At 44.2% G+C, this 22,611-nt stretch overlaps 1 protein-coding gene across 3 annotated transcripts in view; it reads right to left on the bottom strand.

Moving 5' to 3' along the window:
• The window catches only part of sema6cb (semaphorin 6Cb), a 257,350-nt gene that overhangs the window by 5,685 nt on the left and 229,054 nt on the right, over positions 1 to 22,611 (bottom strand). Inside the window, exons 19-20 of one of the 3 annotated variants that reach the window (XM_085803466.1) lie at positions 22,084 to 22,134; positions 17,484 to 17,639 (exon numbers count right to left, since the gene is read on the bottom strand). In XM_085803466.1, the coding sequence (XP_085659592.1) occupies positions 17,484 to 17,639; positions 22,084 to 22,134 (207 nt within the window). The remainder of the gene's footprint in view (positions 1 to 17,483; positions 17,640 to 22,083; positions 22,135 to 22,611) is intronic. The other 2 variants (XM_085803467.1, XM_085803468.1) reach the window with 2 other exon arrangements.

The raw sequence follows: 22,611 nt of genomic DNA, 5'->3' as shown, positions 1-22,611 counted from the left end.
GGAGAATCTGATCAGGGACTCGTTACGAATCCACAAGAGACAAAAGCGCAAATGAGGGACATCTAACCTCATCTTCTTGAGCCTAAAGAGGCTCCTTACACCAGGCTAACTACACAACCCGTGAAATGGGAAGACGAGGTTTTCGCCTCCTCATCAGCGCAGCTTTAATCCGCCTGAATCTCATTGCGGCCTGGAAAGGATACGGAAAATGTAATCACGCTGGTTTGGGCTGTCATCATGACGGATCTGTGATGCTCCCGGCCGACAGTTTCTAAAGTTTACCACACAGGTTATGAAGCTACCGAAGTTCTCGTTAAACTGGTGTTAAGAGGAGCTGCTGTTTGAACAGTTTTGCCTGTTTACACCGAGTTGTCTTTATGTCCTGTCCTGCCCAGCAAAGATCTGACCCTGTTTACAGTACGATGCCCCCGAAATCCAGTTGTACCTGTCCCACTGGGGGCTGAGATGGAACAAAGGTGGAACATTCCGAACACGAACAGTAACAAAAAGCCACGGCGAAACTTTGTCCTCTTGGTATCTGAAGACAGACTTTAGCGCTTGTCGAGGTTTATTATCTCATTGTCATGTATCAGTACATTAGTTTTCGACGTTTTCCCCACATTGAGGGAGAGAGAGGCACCATAGTGCACGATAATCTCTCTGGAAATAACGCTTTGAATGGAGCTTCCAATTAAAAATCCTCAATTCTTAGCCATTCATTCTCCTGATTGCCTCGACTTATGACCACATTAAAAACTCATAAATCATAATTGCAATCCCAGTGGGAGAGGCAATCAAACGTGATGCTGCAGTGAGCCTGGTAATACCTCTTCTTTTAATCTTGGGCTATATAAATATATATATATATATATATATATATATATATATATATATATATATATATTTATTTTTTATTTTTTATTTTTTATTTTTTTTTATTTTTTCTAAAATACTATTGGACACAAGTTGTGTTTGTCAAAGAAGGAAACCCTAACCCCTAAAAGCAGCACATCAGTGCAGGTGGTTTCAAAGAGTTAATTCTCAGAAACAAGAGTTAAAAGGTCCTTAAATTCATTTTGAAAAAATTATAGTAATTCATTGATGTGAAAAATAAGACATTTACTCTTACGTTTACTTAAAGCAGATATCAGTGGAATGTTTTTGTTAATATAAGTCCTAAATAGTCCTATTTTCCGTCAGCAATCACTTACATGAAGTATTTCAGCCTAAACACGAGTCTCTCCGTCACTCTGCTCTGCTGTAACCCGAGGAGAAAATTTTCCTTGTGGGATACAAGTGTTATCCAATGAGGGGAGAGAACGGCATGAAGGGCTGTGTGTGCAGCCAAGGGATGCGCGTGAATGTGGTGACGTAGCACGAGGACCAATTGATGCCTGACAAGGGCGGGGGCTGCTAACTCATGGTGCGTTCAAGGAAACTCGTACTTTGTGTTTTTCCTTCCTGTGAAGTCATACCAGTTCGATCTGGTACGAGTTCACGGGTCGGAAGTTACGAGTGGCCGTTATAGGGAACTTTCACAGACAACAGGACGGTAAAAACACGAGCTACGGGTTACCTGGAACGCTACCAAGTCGTAGTTGTGACTTGAAGCTGTAACTTACGGTTTCAAAAGCCTGCCTTGAACACAGCATTAGCCGAAACGGCCGTGCCGATGATATCTGCTTTAAAGTAAATTTAAAAGCATGTACTTTTGGATACTTAAGTACCTTTAAAAGCAAGTACTTTTTTACTCTTACTCGAGTAACATGTCAACTGAGCTACTTTTACTTGTAACGGAGTAAATTTTGACCAGTAGTATTTGTACTCTTACTCAAATACTGGGGTCGAGTACTCTGTCCATCTCTGTATATATACAGTACAGGCCAAAAGTTTGGACACACCTTCTCATTGAATGTGTTTCCTTTATTCTCACTGAAGGCACCAAAACTATGAATGAACACATGTGGAATTAACAAAAAAGTGTGAAATAACTGAAAACACGTCTTTTCTTCTTCCTCCTCCTCCTCTATCTCTGCCCCCACCAATTCTAGTTTCTTCAAAGTAGCCACCCTTTGCTCTGATTACTGTTTTGCACACTCTTGGCATTCTCTTGATGAGCTTCAAGAGGTGAACCTGACCTGAAAATGGTTTTCACTTTACAGGTGTGCCTTGTCAGGGTTCATTAGTGGAATTTCAGTGAGAATCTACCATGTAAATAGTCATGAAAATAAAGGAAATGCATTGAGTGTGTCCAAACTTTTGGCCTGTACTGTATATATATATATAAATATATATATTGTGCCTCATTACACGGACGCCAATCACCTCCAGTGTTACACTTCCAAGTTTTTTGGGCTCCGACTGATCGGCGCTGGCAGCGGAGGTTTTTGTAATGAGCGGTGAACGTCTGCTTTCATCTCAGTGTGGTCTCAGCCTCCTCTAACCTCCTGTAGCTTCCCGCTACCTGTGACTCATCCGCTCCCTCAGGACGGCGACACCTCCCCTCGCCCCTCGCCCCTCACCGGCCCGTTGAGGGGTTCCTCCTGGTTGAGAGAGGGGGGTGATGAGTCAAGTGGCGCGGCGGGGGGGGGGGGGCAAGGCGAGCAGCTGAGGTAAACAAATCCAGAGCCTCCCAACGACCTGTCACAACATGTTTCATGAGCAGGCTGGATGACTCAATCACCGGGCATGTGGGACATATGGTGCCACCGGTCACAGTAGAATTAAGAGGCTGTGAATCATGGCAGCAGCCTGGCAGGCAGCTAGGTGGCGCACAGTTGTGTTGTGTTGTATTGTTCCACAGCTCCACAGACATATGGAAGCTGGAAACTTGGGTTTGAGACGACACTGATATACAGCTCTGGAAAAAATTAAGAGACCACTCCCAAAATGATCAGTGTCCTTTAGTTTTTCTATTTTTTTTTTGTTTGTTTTATTCTATCAACTACCGACAACATTTCTCCCAAAATCGAAAAAAAAAATATTGTCATTTAGAGCTTTTATTGGCTAATGACTAAACTAGTCTAAATAACAGAAATATCAAGTCTTTTTAGACCTTGAATAATAATAATAATAATGCAAAGCAAACATGTTCATATTTATTCCTAAAGAACACAGCAAGAATATTTTAACTCAGGAAGAGTTTATAAATCAGTTTTTGTGGGATAATGTCAATGTTTAATCCCAGCAGTGGTTTTTATAATCTTCCTATAAAACCAGATGTGGTTCAGGTGATGACCTCATCAGTGTCTCATTGAGTAGAATGAGTTGTGTTTGTGTTGGTATTTAAAAAAGAAAAGAAAAGAATGACTGTCATACATGTAGAGATGCTTTTAAGAAACACTTGTGAAAGTGGTCTCTTGTTTTTTTCCAGAGCTGTATACTTTTCATCTGAAAAAAAAAAAAAAAACTCTGGCTGTCGGGGGGCGGGGGGAGGGATCATCACCTTAAGTAAATGTGATAATTAATGCGGCTTTACACTCGTTTCACAACTTCCCTTTCATGTTTACATTGCTTCAGCGTCAGTGTTCCTCTCTAAAAACATTTCTGTTTCGACTCAGCGCGGCGAAAGCTTAATATAGAGATACCCAAGTCTGCCAAAAGGTAAAAAGACAGATGGGATGCATGAGTGGAGTCAAGGGAGGGAAAGAGAGGGAGAGAGAAAGAGAGGGATGGTGACAGCCAAGGGGAGGAGGAGGAGGGAAAAAAAGAGGAGGGGAGATGAAGGGATGAAATTCAACCTTGGTGACAAACTGGCATTGAAGAGGGGAGTGAGTGTGAGAGGACTCGAAGATCTAAGAGACAGGGGGAGAGAGGGAAGGAGAGGGGATGAAAAGCCAGAGCAGAGATGGAGGGAAGGAGTGAATGTATACGTGAGCAGCAGATTTGGAGGAGGAGGAGGAGGAGGAGGGTGGCAGAGTGAGAGACAGACAGACGTGAAGGGGTGAGTGACAGACCGTCACTCTGCCGGTGGTTTGAAGCCCAGCGCTCTGCAGCACAGCTGTGATACGGTTGGAGAAGAAGCGCGGCGCTCCGTAGGAAGACGACTCTCCCATCCACGCTGTTAAAAATAGACGCTTACGTAAACAGGCAGGTTCCTCCACCGCGTCGCTGTTGCTGCATCTTACTAATTGGCGATAGTTTCTGCATAAGTGAAATAAAGTATAAGGAGGTCTGGCTGTTGTTGTTATGTGTGAAGTACTTTTTTTTTTCCCTGCAGGTGATGAAGTTGAGTCTGAAAACAAATTACAATGTAAGTGATGACTTCTCTTTAAAGCGTGTGAGCGATTAAGTAAATGGCTACTGTCTTTGAGAGCTGGAATCGGCTTCATTAAGAGTACAGCAGCCATAACGCTCCTCCATGACACCAATTACCACTAACTTTGAAGTCTCATTCTGGCATTAAAGACATTAAAACATCAGAAACTCTACAACGGTGGAATTTAAAACATGGCTGGGCAGGAGCGGACACTTTTATTCAACTATCAAGGTCGCGGGGAGAGAAAATCATTTTCGGGCGGAGGAGCAACTTTTTCTTTGCCGCCTGACTTTTTCTGTTCCGTCAAGAGATTTTCTTCTCTCAAGGGTAGGTTTAAACACTTTGTAACCTGAGAACAACTTGTGTTCTATTTTTTGCGCATCAAGTGAAGACGTTCCAAAATAGCCCCTAATTAGTTTCTGCTTCCACAAGCTTACAAGTGCATGTAATTGTTCCCTTAATGGCTACTCCATCCCAGCGAGAAGCCAACGAGACGAAATGGCCCCGAGCTTCATAGGCGAGCGCCGCTTCCCCCCGCCGCCCCCGTTAATGCTGCAGATTTATTTCTCCCTCACTAAAAATAACAATTTAACTCCTGAAAGACACCCCGCAGGTTGAGGATCGGAACAAATGAATTATTTTTTTTTTTCCTTTTTCAAATCCAGGTGAAAAGCTGGAGCGAGCTCTGCCGCGTCGACGTGAGCTTTGGTAATTTGACAGTTTTAATACCTGATGTCTGCGCGCTGACAGACATGGTTAGCAAACAGAGCATGAACGTGTGTGTCAGGACGCACACTCGAGGTCTACGTGCTGTGTGTGTGTGTGTGTGTGTGTGTGTGTGTGTGTGTGCAGACAGGGTTCTGGCTGTTGACTGAGTGAATTCAATCATGTACACTTGTTATTAGGAATTTGCATAATATTCCACCTCAGTGCTCAGCCAGTTGGATGCAGTTTAATATATGCACACGAGCCGAGGTGATATGGTGTAAATGTAACGGATCCATTCCAATTGAAAAGTAGTAGTAATGAGAACTGCATTTCATTGCAGGTGTGCCGGTGCATACAGAGCATAGATTTCATTACAGTTTTGATTGAATACTGGTAAATTAAGCGTGCAGTGGCATCTGGCAATCACAGCCACACTGTCTGTATGAAGTCCTTCAATATTTACACCTATGCTTTAAAGGGAAAGTCAGGTTTCCAGGCAGTCGTATTGATCCATCTGGTTTCTAACACTCATACAACAGGGAGTTTGGTTAAAGGGTTGCTCCATTCAGATTCAGAAAACAACACATTCTTTTTGAAATGAGAATTGTCCAGATTTTGTTTGTGCTGATTAAAGTGTTTAAACATTGAATTTGAAAATTTCAAATGTCGCCTTTCAATAAACAACCTACAAACCTAATCAGGAATATTTCATTACTTTCTACAGAGGAAACGGCCAATTGGAGGTGAATTTGTCAAATGTGACTTTTCAGACTTTTAATGGAACAAATCAGAGTTGTTATTGACTCTGGCAAACAATGTCTTCATTTTCTCAGAACATCAAATCGGCCTGGCGGGGAAATAATGTCATCTTTCAGTCTGGGTAAAGCGACCCTTTACAGAAGCATCTGATGAACTCAACACAAGCCGTTAGACCAGGCAGAGCACATGCACCGGCTGACGTCCGTCCGTTTACATGCAGTTGCGTCAGAAACTTAAAAAAGGAAGAGCTGTTTATTTGCTATTAAGCGGCTGGTGAGGCAAAACGGTTCCAATGCAAACTTCCGCCTGTCGATGGTCTGATCCAAGAGGGAAAAGGCAGCACTGGAAGAATCTTGTCTTCACCGACCAACTTAAAGAGACAGTCCACACCAAAGTCAGCCTCCTCCCGTATGGTGGAGTTCCTACCTCACTCTGCAGAGAATAAAATACTGTATCTGGAGCAGAAACCACTCCCTCCTAACAAACAACATCTGCTCATCACTGTTTGGAAATATAACATTTATTTCCCGAATAATCTTGGTTTTATAGCTGGAGCACACATCTATCACTGTGTGGCTGTCTTTGGAGTGAACTGCTGCTTTAAGAGATGGAGAAACTGCTGGCAGGCCACTTAAATACCTGTGCACAGTTTCAGCCATCGGCTGTAAATCCCAGATCGTAAAAAGACGGTGAAGAGGGTCAGTGAGAGAGAATTCAACAAAGGAGGCAGGTACATCTAAAGGGTTAGTCCAACTGAAACAAGGAGAAGAAGAAAGGAAAAGAAAACAGGCAGGTAAACGGGAGAAATGCTCCCCAGAGGTCAGCGAGACAGATTAAAGGGTAAGGGGTTAGGGGCTAAGAGCCAGGACAACTGCGTGGGTGGATTTGATCACTGTGGGCCCCGTGGATCGCCATGACGATGACTGACACCGAGCTGAGCTTTAACGGCCGATGTGGAAATAAAGAGAGCCATTAAAAAAGTGCCAGTTATGGAGGGCGGTGTGTGTAATGCCTTTAAGGTTAGTTTTTACAGCACATTGCAGAGTGTGTTTTTGTAGTAAAACATGATGTCATTATAATGACTACAGAGTGGATGTGAGCTGAGCAGAGGGGAAAATGGCCCAGTTGTGTGTGACCTTTAATGAGCGCCATTACACCAGAACTATGACTCAGGGAGTTTAAACTGGCAGCAAGGTTTCAAAAACTGTAGTAAGTGTGTGTGTGTGTGTGTGTGTGTAAATTGGCCTGACTTGTGATAAATCATGGAAGAGCAGCCAAAAGGGTTAAAAAAGATGAAGAGGAGTGAGAAGTGGCAGCTGGTAGTCACACTGAACACACACACCGAGTGTGTTCTGTTCCATCTGACCCTCAGAGATCTAAACCTGATTTCAATATTATAATGTTCAACCTCACACACGAGGTTTGAAATAAGTGACAGCTGCTGAAATTCAAGGTTAAAGGTCACTGAGATATTGGTTGTTTCAGTACACTTGTGTGGGCTGGATGGATTTATCTAATATTTTCTCAACACTGAATATTGACATTTTATAGTTTTTTTTTTTTAAAGACCCCCTAAACCAAAAATGCCCTTTTTGAAATTATTAACATGTCAATTTAGTGTGTGAGCTCTGCTACAAGGCATTTCAGGAGCAAAATTGCTAGTCCATGCCATAACTAAACAATTTAGACTTAAAAATGCAGTTTCAAAACCAGAGTCTGAAAAAACTGGATTAAATTTTTCAAATTGGAGTCAGTTTTCATGCGTCACGAAACTAGCAACCAATCCCGTTGAATTTGTTGTTCACTGTGATGTGATCTACTTATACAGCTAGATGTTCAAATATGTTACCATTAGTTGTCTTGGCCCAGAGTTTAAGTCGCTGCCTTGAATGTGGGCGACCGGGGTTCGAACTCTCGTGCAAACCTCGTGTTTGCAACCTCGCTTCTCCGTTTCATGTGTCCGTGTCATGATGCATTTGCATACTCATGAATATTCATAGAATCTGGATTTTTCAATGAGGGAGAAATAGTAGACCTGCCTTTAGCCTATTTGGGAGCTTTTTTAAACAACTTTTTTGTGGGAAAGCAATTTTAATCAAAAAATTGTCATAGCAGAGCATTTTTTACAAATTTTTAAATGCTTTAGGAGGACTTTAATTATAGGTTATATTTGAGAAGAGTCACATTTATATTTTTGTTTCTTTTTGCTTCTTTTTCACTCAGAGGTGAACATATTCATGATATGATAGAAAATGCTGAAGCCGATGTGCAGTGGAGCGGCTCTGAGGAGATGACGTGCTGACGGTGGTTGGAGGGGACACAGTCAGAGCTCTATCAGTGACTGGATGATACAGGCCCTGTCTGTTGCCATGGTCTTCAGAAGTATAAATAACCCCCCCCAGGACACCGGCCCCCTCTTCATGCAGAGAGGTTCAGCCCGAGTTCACTTTCTACTCTCCTCCTGTAGCGTTCTAATGAGTCTGGAAACGCCTGCTTCACTTGATTTCTATTATTGAGCCATCTCCCTTTGCATGTCAGCTAAATTAGCCGCTAGCCTGGCTTTTTAGTCCGACCGGCGTCGGCTCGTCTAAATGAGCGGCCGAGTGGAGGAAAAGGTCAGATCACAGCAGAGAGCGGGAGAGAGGGGCAGAATGCAGGAACCACCAGTCCTGAGCAACTGTTCGGCCAGCACACGGGTTTAGTGTGTTCTCGCGCTCGGGGGAGGACGTGGGCGTATTCCCCATCCAGAGGCGGCGGCAGTGAAACCTGACTGCTGGCATTTTTCTAAATAACAGCGGGTCAACAGGTTCCAGGCCCTGCCTTTTAGTCTTCCCTGGTGTTTACATAATCTAATGCAGCTACCCACGTCTCAGCGGATATTTCACCTCCCGCTTTTTATCTGTCGATAACACAGACACGGGAATTACACAAACAAATGTGGTTAGAACTAACAGGGTTTATGTTGCATGGCTGCCTTTGGTCTTTTTACTTGTAGCTTTTCCTGTTGATATCTCTCTGACATTTCTGTTCACGTTTACCGTCTTCGATAAGAGTCGATCCTACAACTTCCTAATACTGGTGAAACAGGGTCACTGATGATTACACAGATGAGTTACTGTATTTCCTCAATTATAAGCCGGTATTCAATTAAGAACCAGGTCTCTTATAATAAGATATTATATATTATTTAGATGAGCAAATATAGGCCGGCCCGAAAAACAGGCTGGGGCAAACAAGAAGTCCTCGGCCTGGGACAGTCACCGGGGACCACATGCTGTGGAAATGCTCTGATTGACTTGAATGGGAGCAAACTGGTCCGGCGGGAGGAATGGAGACAGAGTATGTGGGAACTGGGGGTGAGCCAGCTCCGACAGCTCAGAGAGGAGAACAGTTGCTGAGCAGCCCAAGAGGAAGAGGAAGATGAGCCACGGAACAATGAGCGTGTTGTTCCGGGTTCATACGGTCGCTAATGTGTAAAAATTAAAGATTACCCGAGGAGTTTGCTTTTGGTTATATAAGAGTCTCATATTAATGTGGATGAATCTACATTACCCACACTTGTTAATGGGTCCATTTTTGATAAATATATCGTTTTGTCTTTATCGTTATTTTGATATTATTATGGTTTCCTGGTTTCCCAGACGCTTCCCGATCGCTAGTTGGCATCGTTTATGGTTAGAAATACGGCGGTATCTGATCGTCTTCGAACCTCCGACTTTCGTTTTGATTAATGGAAACATTTTTGGCAAATGCTTTCACTTTCGTCCATCTTGTGCTGGTCATAGACTGTAAAAAGAATGGACGTAGCACCCGTGATGTCACCCATTGGTTTGGGGGAGTCTGTTTTGTGCCGCTACTACGGGGGTTTGAACCGCGCCATGTTGGATTTTACTTTCCATATTTGGAGAGGTGCGGCCGTTAGCCGGCTGAGAACCCGCCTACTGGCCTCGAAGCAGCGGTCTCCGGACCTGTCACTCAACGTTTCTGCGCCCTAATTGGCCAGAATTTCAAACCTAATAATAGTAAAACGGTAGAGTTTTAAAAAGATTCACCCCCCTCAGAGTGTGTGCGGGGGTAGAAACTATCGGTTGAGACCAAAAAACGTAATGGTACCAGGCTTTGGTCGGCGATTTTAACATGGGGGTCTATGGAGAGTTGCTCCCTTCTGGTACCAGCCCCCAGTGACAGCCGAGGGGATTGCAGTTTTTTGAACGCGGAAGTGAGCTTCACTTCTCAGACCGACAACTGCCCCCTTGGCGCTGGTCCAAGAATTTCACAGTGAGCGCGGAGGCTCATGGGAAATGTAGTGGTAAAAAAAACACTTCGCTCTCCGAAAGTCCTGGTAGTCACTTTAACAGAGCAAATGGAAGGAAAACAGAAAATAAGGAGGCTAGTTAAAACATGAGAAAATATACTTATGAAACAGAGGGAATTAGAAATAAAAGCCTGCCACCAATTGGGCCAGTACCCTGGGCAGTTGAGGAAAATAAAGGCCCCGGTCACTATACTACATGAGGAAATGTGGTATAAAGAAAATCAGCAGTTTAAAGCGAAATTCCGGCGTAAGTGTAAACCATGGTCAAACACACCGTAACACCGAGTTAGACCCCCCCTCGAGAGATCAATTTGCCCGACCGCTACATTCACGAGATCCACCAACTTCAGCAAATACCGCAATATCACCACACACGGCGCTCTCCGGATCCACTGTCTGACCGCAACCAAAACGCCACCATTTGCCCAAAATAATGCTCAGAACTGCACCAAATGTCATCAATAGTACACACAGGGTCCCAGCACGTAGTACGAGTTGTCAAACATCTGCTAGCTTTGCCTGTTTTCTTTAGCAAGGAGATGCAACTCAACTCACCTACTTCTCCTCCTGGAGCCGTTCGTTGGTGAGGAAGCCCTGACGAGTCGATCACCGAGTGCACCAGCAAAAAACGTAAATTTAAAAATGCTCATTTGCGCCTATATCGTGGCCAGCACTCGATAATAATAGTTATAAAGTGATATGCAAGATAAAAAAAAAAAAACTCTGATTGTATTTCCATGAGGTAATTGTTGATTGAGCTGCGGAACTCCGGTGCACTCGGTGATCGACTCGTCAGGGCTTCCTCACCAACGAGCGGCTCCAGGAGGAGAAGTAGGTGAGTTGTGTCTGGTCTCCTTGCTAAAGAAAACAGGCAAAGCTAGCAGATGTTTGACAACTCGTACTACGTGCTGGGACCCTGTGTGTACTATTGATGACATTTGGTGCAGTTCTGAGCATTATTTTGGGCAAATGGTGGCGTTTTGGTTGCGGTCAGACAGTGGATCCGGAGAGCGCCGTGTGTGGCGATATTGCGGTATTTGCTGAAGTTGGTGGATCTCGTGAATGTAGCGGTCGGGCAAATTGATCTCTCGAGCGGGGGTCTAACTCGGTGTTATGGTGTGTTTGACCATGGTTTACACTTACGCCGGAATTTCGCTTTAATTATGTAGAGTAAGTCCACCCCTAACCCCCTCTGGAAGATGCAGCTTTAATGTTAATAATAAGTGACACTGACTAAACACTAATGTTTGCTTGGCAGCTAGCTGGCGCGGTGACTATGTTGTTGCCAACAGAGCTGTTCTCTGAGACTCTGAGGGTTCACTCCCTCACACCTGCCTGAGTTGGACATGTAATGGAAGCAGTGTGTCAGCAGCAGCGTCTGCAGTCAGCCATTAGCATCTACACTTGATGCTCTCGGCTCCAGCTGTGCACTCAGAAGTGTTTTGACAGTGCTTGTAGCTGAATACATAATTAATACGCCGTAGGTATACAGTCGGCACTCTGTAGGAAAATACACTCGGCTCAGACAGAGACGCTTCAACATATAGAAGAGCGAGTCCAGAGCCATTATGCTGCCGGAGCAGATGCCGTATTGATTAAAGTGCAGATCTGCTCATTAAGGCTGAAAAACACGGAGCGCGTTGAACGTCGGCGCAGTGTCGAGTCAGGTCTCAGTCCTTCATGACTAATCTAAAGTCAAAAGTTGAGCTCACGGCTTTTGATCATCTCTCTTCACTGGTTTATCAGCATCTCTGACCGAGCTGAATGCTCCACAGCACTGACAGCTACATGTGTACCACTCTGCTTTATTTATTGTTCCACATTTCACCTGATTAAACTTTCATTTAGTCAATGTTCTTGCTCTCACTTCTCATCCGAGTCTTAATCTATGCCTTTAGTTTAATGTTTGTGTGTTTACAGGAGCTGTACTGTAAATGCTTTTTGGTACTGAAGGAAGTGATCTGAGATGATCTTAACGGCATATTATAAAATAACAATGTTACTAAAGGCACTACTTTTTTCAGTAACGAGTAATCAACCGAAAACGTTGGCTGAATAAAAAGTTACAAGTGAGAAGAAAGGGAGTTTCTCTACTAGTTTGATGTTCCTCCCCTCCTCCAACGTAATCAAAAAAGTTACTGTTTCCCCCGTTATAACGCCGTTACTTTTACAGCCAATAAAAAGTGGCGTTACTTGACTCAAGAAGCCCCGTCACCCACTAAGTGTACGTTATATACAAATTTTTTTCAGCTCATCAACTAGTCAGAAAAAAAACATGTTTAACTGGAACTAACCAACTAACTCAGTATTCCTCCACACAGGCAACACACGACTGTCTGTGTGGAAGAATACTGAGTGAGTTGGTTAGTTCCAGATAAACGGGAGGTTAGGGAGGGCAAGTCCAAGTAATTTGACATATTTGAGCATTTTATAAAAAAAAGAACACAATAGTTACGTTTCCTGGTACTTAATCACTTTTATAATGTAGTAATTCAGTTACTAACTCAGTTACTAAGTAACTGCTTACTTTTTAAAGTAACGTGCCCAACACTGACAACGACCAATATAAAGAGAGATCCACTTAGCTGTTGTGTTTTCTAACTGTTGTTCAAGTGCCTTTGTTTCTCCTGCCTGGTCGTTCTATTTCCATCCACTATCAGACTACTAGCGGCCCACCTTGTGGAGATTTGTGCGCGGGCTGCAGAGAGTACTGACACAAAGAGATAGGTGGTGAGAAATGGACAGGAAGTGGGAGAGGGAGTTGGAGGCCCTGGTGGGACTGTGATGCTGTTACTTCCACCCCGTCTCCTCTCCTGCCTTATCAACGTGCCTGGCCTGCCCGGCTCCTCTGATTGAACTGGCAGCGTCACAGTGGCCAGCTGGAATAGATTGTGTTGCTGTTTCTAGCACATCCTACCCCCCCACCCCCCACCCCTCCAGCCTCCTCTCTGTTGTCTGACTTCCTGGCTCAGGCCCCTGCTGGTTATTTACTTGTTATGGCCTTTTCTCATTTAAGCCTGAGCAGCTCATCATCGCAGCCACAGAGTCTGCCTGTGTGTGAATGGAAGCTTCTTTCGCCCTCTGAGGATTTATGGACTCCTGACACTGTGCCTGAACAAGCAGCGCTGCGAGAGGACGACAAAAACGTCCACGGTGGCCCTGGGGGGGTCAGTGCGCTGCAGCTTATTAACAAAACACACTAAAAAAAAGACACAAATTTGCTGCAAATGCAATCCTACAACACAATGGAAGTGTTTTCAGGGGACATTAAAAAGTGTTGAACCTGGAAGGATGGGTTCTTTGATGCCCAAAAGTGACGATTGAAATAAAAAGCATCAAATAACATGAGTGCATTTCAGCAGACTCAGCGCTTTTTCACTTAATTGGAGCTATGGTGCAAAGGGTGGAACTGAAACACTTGGAATTAGACATTCATTGCGCTATGGGACTGCATTTGAAGCGAGTTTTGTCTATTTGCATGTGTTTTCTAAAGTTGTAGAGCGTTGAGCCCTCTGGGCCACCGTACCTGTCCCTGCTGCATCACATCCAATTGAGCTGTATCTTCTACCTACACCTGCAGGAATCTGCTCTTCAGGAGAGGAAACATATTAAACTTCCTCTCTCTCTCCCTCTCCCTGTTGCCTGTTTCTGTTCTCTCTCGATCGGGGTCACGCAGAGGTTTTCTCGCGCCTCTCGTCACAGATACATGGCTCCTTTCCTCCTCTCGAGGGGTTGTAATGTTAATCAGTATGAGTGTGAACTGTCAAATTAAAAATGTAAGAAATAATGAGACTCCAGCCTATAAAGATCAAGGTGTAATTAAATATTCAAGAACTGGTTGGAGTTTCATAGGTCGTGTCATTTACGGGGGCAGCTGGATGCAGCGGTGCGGCGGCTCAAGATGCTGCTGGTTAACAGGTTTGATGATGTGAACACAGAGACAAACTCTCTGTTCCTGAAGGAAACGTTACAGAAAATCTCTCTGACATTTGTTATTTTGTGAATGATGAACATTGAGCCAAACATATAACCTCTACTGATGAATGATCCCTCTATTTAACTTTCTTTACCAGCACAGACGCTGTAAATATAATAATGCCACCTTCTGAATTCAGGACGAGGATATGCTGCTGCTGCTGCTTCTCTTTGTGTTACATTGCAGTGATCTGACAATTCCATTTCACTGCTCTATAATATTTAACAGACCAAATAAATAACACATTGACAAACTGCTCAGGTATAAATGGAGCAGTTTGCTCTATGAGCCTGTACAGGCTGGTGAATGCTTGGAAAACAGCAGACAATATTTGCTGATGCTCTGAGATGAATGTTGCAGGTGGTCTGGTCGACTGGACATCAGAACCTAGGCAGACCATGTTCATCATGACAACACCGGTGGAACAGTTATAATTCATCAAACCTCTTTCTTTTTTTCTATTATCTTATTTCTATTATGATAGGACAGTGGCTAGAGAGAGACGGGGATGACATTCAGCAAAGGCTGAAGGATGCAGGAACTTTGGGATCATTTTCCAGGGCTGGGGCCTTTGGTGCGAGTCTCCATAGCAGGAACCGCCCACGAAGGACTAGAATCTCCCAGAACTTTTACGGCTAAAGCTAAACCAATCCCTGCCTCAGGTTTGGCTTGTGACCCCATTTTGACATCATAAATTTCTGGTGACCCCGCGCCGTTAATCAAGATGTGCCAGCTCAGATATTATTATATGCTGCATTTTATTTGAACTCGATTTATATCTGAGAACGTGAAAGTATAGAATACTGTTGTTTAAGATTGTGCGTGGTGTTTTTGATCATAATTAAAAAACAAACAAAAAAAATCATTAGTTAAAAGAATATTTTATTTCAGGCGTCCCCATTTGAATTCCAGGCGACCCAACGTGGGGTCCCGACCCCAAGGTTGAAAAACACTGGGTTAAGTAGTACTCCGAGTGGCCCCAAATAACTCCTGGGTGGGGCTTCAGGTTTACTCAGTGCTGACTGGGTAAATTCAGAGCGGGATGTGACGCCAAAATGAGCAGAATTTTTAAAACTTAAAGCAGAAGTAAGCGGAATGTTTGTGTTAATATAAGTCTTAAATAGTTATATCTTCCAACAGCAATCACTTATATAGAGTGTTTGGTCTGAAACACGGGTCTGTCAGTCACTCTGCTCTGCTGTAAGCCGAGGAGAAAACTTTCCTTGTATCCTACAACCTTTATCCAATGAGGAGAGAGAACGGCATAAAGGGGCGGTCCTAGCCAAGGGATGCGCGTGAATGTGGTGACGTAGGGACGAGGGCGGGGACTGCTAACTCCATCGGCTGACAAGAAGTTAGCCAAAACGACCGGATCGCTTACTTCTGCTTTAACAGAAGAAAAGTATTGGTGGAAAGCATCTACACCGCTGGAAAAAACAACAGGAAGAGCAGTTAAAAGAGTCCAGTGGGTCTTATACGGGACGTTCCTGTAAAGTTCCTTACATTTTACCAGGAACTTCCTTGGTGGAAACAGGTGGAAGGGGGAGAGGCACCGGAGCAAAGCAACAGCATGAGGAAACCAAACCTGTTGCATAACCTAGCTGTTCGGTATTAAACGCGTGTGTGTCTGTGTTATGTGAGACTGGTTTTTCCTGATTTAATTTAGCAGATTAACTCTTTTTCACTCACAAATTTAACTTTTTTTTGTTCATTCAATTACTTTTCTGTTGATAATTGTTTTTAAACGTGTGATCAAAGATGAATCAGGGCTCAATTTATTAATTAATATGATTTAGTAATTTCCATTGGATTGTGGGCCGTAAATCCAAGAACCACACATTAAATCTTTTCAAGTCAGGCTGATGAAAGAGACCCCCAGTGACACACTGCACTGAGTCACAGCAGCTGCAGGTTCACATCAGGACTGCAGACTTTCAGAGTCAGTGTTGTTGGCTGCGGAGGGAAATGACTTTTTTGGTGTTCTCTAAATGGGACGTGGAAATTATAAATGTAAACTAGAAAATTTCCTCTCGGGAAATTTTGAATGGGCCACGGGAGCTAGCAGCTATTTCATAGCTGTTGGGACCAGTGCCCGGTGCGATTGCCCGTGGCCCTAATGAATGGTGTCGGAGAGAGAGGCTGAGATGATACCTGGCTTGTGCTTTGAATTTTTTTTTGTGGGAAAACATTGAGGGAATATTTGAGCTGACGAGTTAAATAAAAGATGAGGGAAAGGTTCATGCGGGAGCAGCGTTGTTTAGACTCAGGTTGATTTGAGGAGTTAATTAGAGCCAACGCGGTATCTCTTTAACTCATTAAATCTCTCCCATTCCTGGCTGTTGTAATGAGCACATTGAGATGTATGGCGCAACATAATGACGACATGATCCTCCGCTAATGTTTCTCCTCGCTGCATCTCAACGACAGCACAGCACTTATCATTCAGTGTCGGACCGTCTCACCTCGCGGCCACGCCAAGTGAAGCTGTTGGGGAAATGGAGCATCGCCTCCTCACATGGGCTCCCAGTACGGTTTGGAATTGATTTTAAGATCACGCTGTTGGGTTATAAAGCTCTTCACGGCCGCTCCCTGGGTTTTATATCTGACCTCAGAACAGTTTATGAACCAGAGATCCTCAGTCACACCTTTCACAGTTATATTTTATTCATTGGCTAGTTTTGTTTTTATTGATAAATTATCATTTGTGGTTTTATTGGCTGCCCTTCTGCTGGTGATTCACCTTTTGCTTTATCTACACAAAGACACTTTAATTAGATTTCTGATGTGCCTGTTTTATTTAGCTGTCACTCACTATATTATCATTATAATTGCCATCATTATCACCCTCCTCATCATCAATATTATTATTGATATAATAATAAAGTTGAGATTAATGAAGTTTTTGGATCAAAAAAGAAAAAGAGAAGAAAAAAAAAACTTGATTAGCGGTGCTGCTGCCTTTATCTGAGAGATTGCTTTAAGTGGAGAGTTACGTGTTAGTGAGCTAATGAAAGTGATGCTTCACCCTGATAGAACATCCCAGCTATTAGCATGCGAGCCGCCACACGGGTTCATGAATGGTCAATGAACAGGAGCTGCTTTTTACTGCTCACAACTCCTTCTCATCCACTATTCAGCACCCGGCCTCACCACAAGCTGCGAAAGAAAACTCGCGTTCTTTTTACAGGATGTGTCGGTTTGAGTTCGTCTCTACATTAAGCCGTTTTGTTCACCATCGCTATGGAAACAGAGGCGGGGATGATGGGGAGCTGGTTACAGTGGAGGCGGGCGTGCGTGCGTGCTTGGAAGTGGGAGGTTTGTTTTTACCAGAGTGAAACATGAGGTTGTGTTTTAGTGTTAGTGGTCAGGCTGGTTAGAAGAAGTGTGCTGTGAGGCGTTCAGGGGCCCAGCAGTGCAAAACCCTGCAGGTCAGAGTTGACTGAGGACACACATCCCTCCCCCCTTACCCTCCATCTCCACACTGATTGGCTCCGAGTCAGGTGACCCTTGTTCCCCCACTGGGGGAGGGCCATCAGGACCTGTACCTCTTTCAGGGTCACCTGCCTCCTTTGGGAATGCCGCCCCATGATAGGTTGTGCTGGCGCTTGTGGGTGTGGTCTTCCCTGTGGTTGCAATGAAGGGAGGGGAGGAGGAGGAGGAGGAGGAGGGAGGGAGGGAGGAAGGGCGACAGAGTGAGTGATTAGTGAAATGTGAATCAGCCGGGACAATCAACTGCAGAAAAATGAGGGTGAGTCCTGAGTGGAGAGAAAAACCATCACCCGTTAACACACAGAGCCAGTGATGATGGTGGGAGAAGGTGATGAGCACACAGAGCAACAGGTCCATCCACCATCCACCCGGCACCTCGGCTCCACAAACACACACAGTCACTCAACAGAGCTGCAGAGGAGCCGACCCAAAGCTTCACACACACACACACCATCACACATCCTTCACTTGTCATCATCACACTCAAAAACAAATCAGATCTACAGCGCCTTGCAAAAGTATTTAAACTTTTCCACACGTTGTCACGTTACAACCACAAAACTTCAATGTGTTTTATTGGGATTTTATGTGATAGACCACCACAAAGTAGCACATAATTGTGAAGTGGAAGGAAAATGATACATGTTTTTTTTACAAGTAGAAATCTGAAAAGTGTGTCATGCATATGTATTCACCTTTTGGGGTAAGTCTCTACCACCTTTGCACATCTACACTGCAATTTTTGCCTATTCTTCTTTGCACAATTCCAACAAGAAATCCAGTTCTGGTCTTTGCACTGCTGCACCTCCATCCCATTCATTCACCCCTGACAGTTTCATCCCTCCCAATTTCAGTTATTCTAATTTAATTAAAACTTTGACTTTTATATGAGCACTGCAGCACTTTATAACTTCATACATCATATCATACATTATGCCAATGATCATGGTCTTCCATTGTTCCGTTTACTTACTATCCATAGCCTTTTGATGAACTATCTTGCACTGTACCTATTGGTTTTCTCTTTGTATTATTGTCCACTTGTTGTTATTTGTTGTTTTATGTATTATAAGTTTTGTGTGCTCGTTTTTGTGTTTTTTTAATGGCCTGAGGTCTTTTTAACATCATGCCGGAGGACTACAGTTGGAAATTTGCCTTTGGCTAACACTGGGACATTTACAGCAATTTCGATTAATGTGCAGTGCACTGTCCTCTCGATAAATAAATAAATAAATAGCTCCAGTTGAGTCAGATTAGATGGAAAACGTCTGTGAACAGCAGTTTGACCGGGCCGTTCTAACACATGGTGTTTCGCATGTTTTGCATGCCTTGATTTGTAAAAAAAAATCTTCAACATCATGTATCATTTTCCTTCCACTTCACAATTACTGGATGCGCTACAGATCAAGAGGTATGAATACTTGTGCGAGGCGCTGTAGATCTTACAGCACATTCTGTGACTCTTTACACAGTCGTACCACAGCTTGGTTTCAAGTATGAAGTGAGCTAACATTCATGAATGCTATTCAAGGAGCTTTGACAATATGAAAACTCCAGAGTATTTTTCTTTAGCAGCCTTGAACTTGAAGCACCTGGAGTGCCGTTAAAACCCGTCTGCGTCCGCTCTGTTAAGTGTTTTCACAGATAAGTTGAAATAGATACTGGTAATGTCTTTTTTTTCTTTCTTTCTTTCACCACAGCTCTTTTCCACTACCTCAACACGCTGAGCTGTTTGACAGAGCGCTGCGTCACCTCCAGGCGCAGCAGCAAACGTTACCTCGGCCACATTTGGACTCATTTCAAAACATATGCCGAGGACCGCGCCAGCGCCGGGCCCTCCTGTTATCAGACGTATTTATCTCCGCGACACGGTCCACATCTTGATTGTGTTATTAGCTCTGTGTTGTCCTTGAGGTCCGGCGAGCAGCATGCTGGTATTGGCTTGTGCCCCCGCTCTAATAAGGCGGCCATAATCACGGCTTTGTGCGGGGCGCGCAGCGGGAGCCGAGGCAGAGGGCTCTCTCTCTCTCTGTCTCTCTGTCGCTGCGAGCCAGTCGACGGCGTTCACTCTGAATGTGTGTGTGTGTGTGTGTGTGTGTGTGGGGGGGGGGCTCCCCGTCGGTTCACCATCTGCGCCAGGCAAATTAAAACGGCGCACCGGGGGGCGTTTGGCCCCGGCATCTCGGACAACAAGCTCCAGGACTTCATCATGACTTCAATTTATCCCAATTGCGTTGCTGTGAGTGTGCACGTACTGCAGGATGGCATTGTCGTTTGTCCTCTTTCACTGCTGATGAGCTACAAAAACAGAGGGACGTTTGATTACCTTGACTCCAGCCCCCCCCTCTCTCTCTCTGCGGGCTGCCATTGTTTGGGCGACAGGGAAGAAGAAGAAAGACGGAGGCCGAGGTCTTTGGTGCTCTGTGGAACGGGGCGAAGAAGCCCCAGTGTGACGACAGCTTTGTTTGGCATATGGGCTTTTTTATTATCTAGGAAAGCTCATAATTGATCTTCAGTGCAAAGACTTAAAAAGGCTTTTTGTGTCAATCAACCAGAAAAAATAAAGGCAACAAAAAACCCCCAACAAAAACAGAAAACAACAGAGAATGTGACTGTGGGCTGAGCAGTTGAAACTGAGCAGTGGAGCATCAGGGTGGCGAGAGCCCTGCAGGATTAGACAGTAGGGTTGCTCATCAAGTCTTGCCACCGACCAAGTGGTAATTCCTCCAGCGGGGAGGCTTTAGAGAGCACTGAGGCATTGTGGGAGTGTGGAGGTCTGGGCCGAAGCCTCTGGCACACAAAGTGGCCTCTGTTCTGAGGGGGGAAAAAGATTGGAAGAGATGCGGGATGGATGGTTCTGCTGAGCCGTAATGGCCGACATCTTCCAGCATGATGGGCTCGGTGCTGCCGATACTAATCACTGCGTTGGATCGGCCGCCGCCGTTAGCTCCCCTGTGTCCCAATTTGCTCAGTGACAAAGAGATCCGACTTCGAGCAAAGTCTTAAAAACTCCTGGAAAAAAAGTTGAGGCGGGCGCTTTCGGTCGTGTAGATAAAAGCAAATGAGGCTGGCCGACGGCGATCCCGTTGAAAGTGAATGTTTTGGAATGCTGCGGCGGAGGGAAATTGTCCCGACGCCACCTCCTCCATCTTGGGCGAGCCAGCTCGGCGGCGTTTCTGTCTCTGCTCCAGCCGTGCCGGGGGCAGCGCGGCGCGGCCGGCAGGGGAGTAATGGGACGTGACAGGGATGATGATCCTTCTTGATACAGGGCATTAGGCAGCCGGGCCGGCAGAGCTCCTGGTCCATCACAAGGGCCCACGCTGCAGACAGTGGCTTCAATGTTTAAGCTGCTGGACAGAGAGGGAGGGACCAGCGACAGCGCTCTGCAACCTCGCACGTCCACCGCTAGTGAGCAGAAACACTTCATCTGCAGGAATGTGATGATGTTAAATTGTAAATCACTCTATTATAAACCTGTATCCTTTATTATCATTTATATTTTACTACTCAGTAAAGAGCTTTGCATTGCCCCAGTGTACAGGTTAAACTGCACTGCCTATACAGTATTATTTCCCTTTCCATCTTTTTATTTTTATTTTTTTTTGAGTTTTAGCCCTGGCCTATGCTTTCCTCACCATGGTAAAAATATGATCATAAAGAACAAGAAGCATGTAGCGCCGCATTATGTAATAACACTCCATTATGTCATAATGTAATACATTTTCAACTCATGATGTAATAACACCGTATTTTGTAATAAAATTCTTGAATGCAATAATAAACAAATTTTGTAATAAGTTGTTACATAATGCACCAAATTATTACATTTTCTTCATGAAAAAAGTGCAACACCGGCATTTTGTAATAATTTGGCGCATTATGTAACAACTTATTACAAAACGCGGCAAAGTTTATTACATATTACGTATAAGAATTGTATTACAAAATGTGGCAGATTTTTAAAAAATGTGGCGTTAGTACATCATGAAGTGAATATTTATTACATTATTACCTAATGTGGCACTACAAGCAGATGATCAGACAGGTCGTTAACAAACCTCAGATTTGACCAAACTCATTTGGGGAATAACAAGAGAGCATTAAACTTAAAAAAAAAAACCCAAAAAAAACCTAAAACTCCTGCCTTTGTTTGGATTTGCAGACAGACTTCCTCAGACCTACTGCACTGCACCTCCTGTAGCTGTGCATCCAGATATTTGTCTCCATTACCGACGTTATGGCTCTACTTGTTGTTTCACCATCAAAAAAGCTGCATCAGATAAAATACTAAATACAAAGTGATTTTCTGTGGTGACAGTTGACCTCAAAACTGTCCCATGACCAACAGAAGTCTGGAGCCAGAACCATCCCAGTAAAATCTAATTTGTATTTCCTGGAAGTCCTGGCTGCTGACAGACAAAAAGACAAAAAGACAAAACGACAAAAGGCAGCTGCTGAAAGAATCAAGCCAAAAACAAAAAAAAGTAGTTTGGGCCTGGTTTCAACACTAGATCCCTAAGAGCCCTTCTCAGGAGGGAGAAGGTAGCTCAGTGAGAAGATAAAGATGTGTCCACTGACCATACGCTGAGTCGAGCGCCGTGTTCTGCTTGCGAGTGGTCGCCAGGACATCTGGAGAAGAGAAAACACACAGAAACATTAGTATATGTTTGTGTGTGTGTGTGGTTATTCTGGGCTACAATTCAATCATTCCTAATGGGAGACATGTATTGTTGAATCTGTCCTGTTTGCAGTTCTCATCACATCGCAGACACAAGCACAAGAGCTGTAAACAACCCACTTTCTCTTACATAAAACAAAGTGAAAAAAAAGAAAAAAAAACACACTTCTATGAGCAGATGCTTCATTAACATAAAAAGATGGAGAGCAGTGCTGCGGTGTGAACGGGGGTGGACAAACTGCTCTTCAAGCTTCTTCATCATGAACTGAATTGCTGCCCTCATTGAAATAAATACATTATAATGCACCGTCATAATTTGCTGGAGCTGCAATCACTTGTTCCTGCCGTCGTTCTGCCATCCAGATCTGATAACAGCCCTGAGCTGCACACGCGCGTGCACACACACACACACACACACACACACACAC

Source organism: Trachurus japonicus, chromosome 16 (assembly GCF_045865225.1).
Source record: "Trachurus japonicus isolate A0001 chromosome 16, Traja_1.0".
Classification (NCBI taxonomy): domain Eukaryota; kingdom Metazoa; phylum Chordata; class Actinopteri; order Carangiformes; family Carangidae; genus Trachurus; species Trachurus japonicus.
Note: the sequence above shows the minus strand (reverse complement) of the source record. Positions and strands in the feature narration are given on the sequence as shown.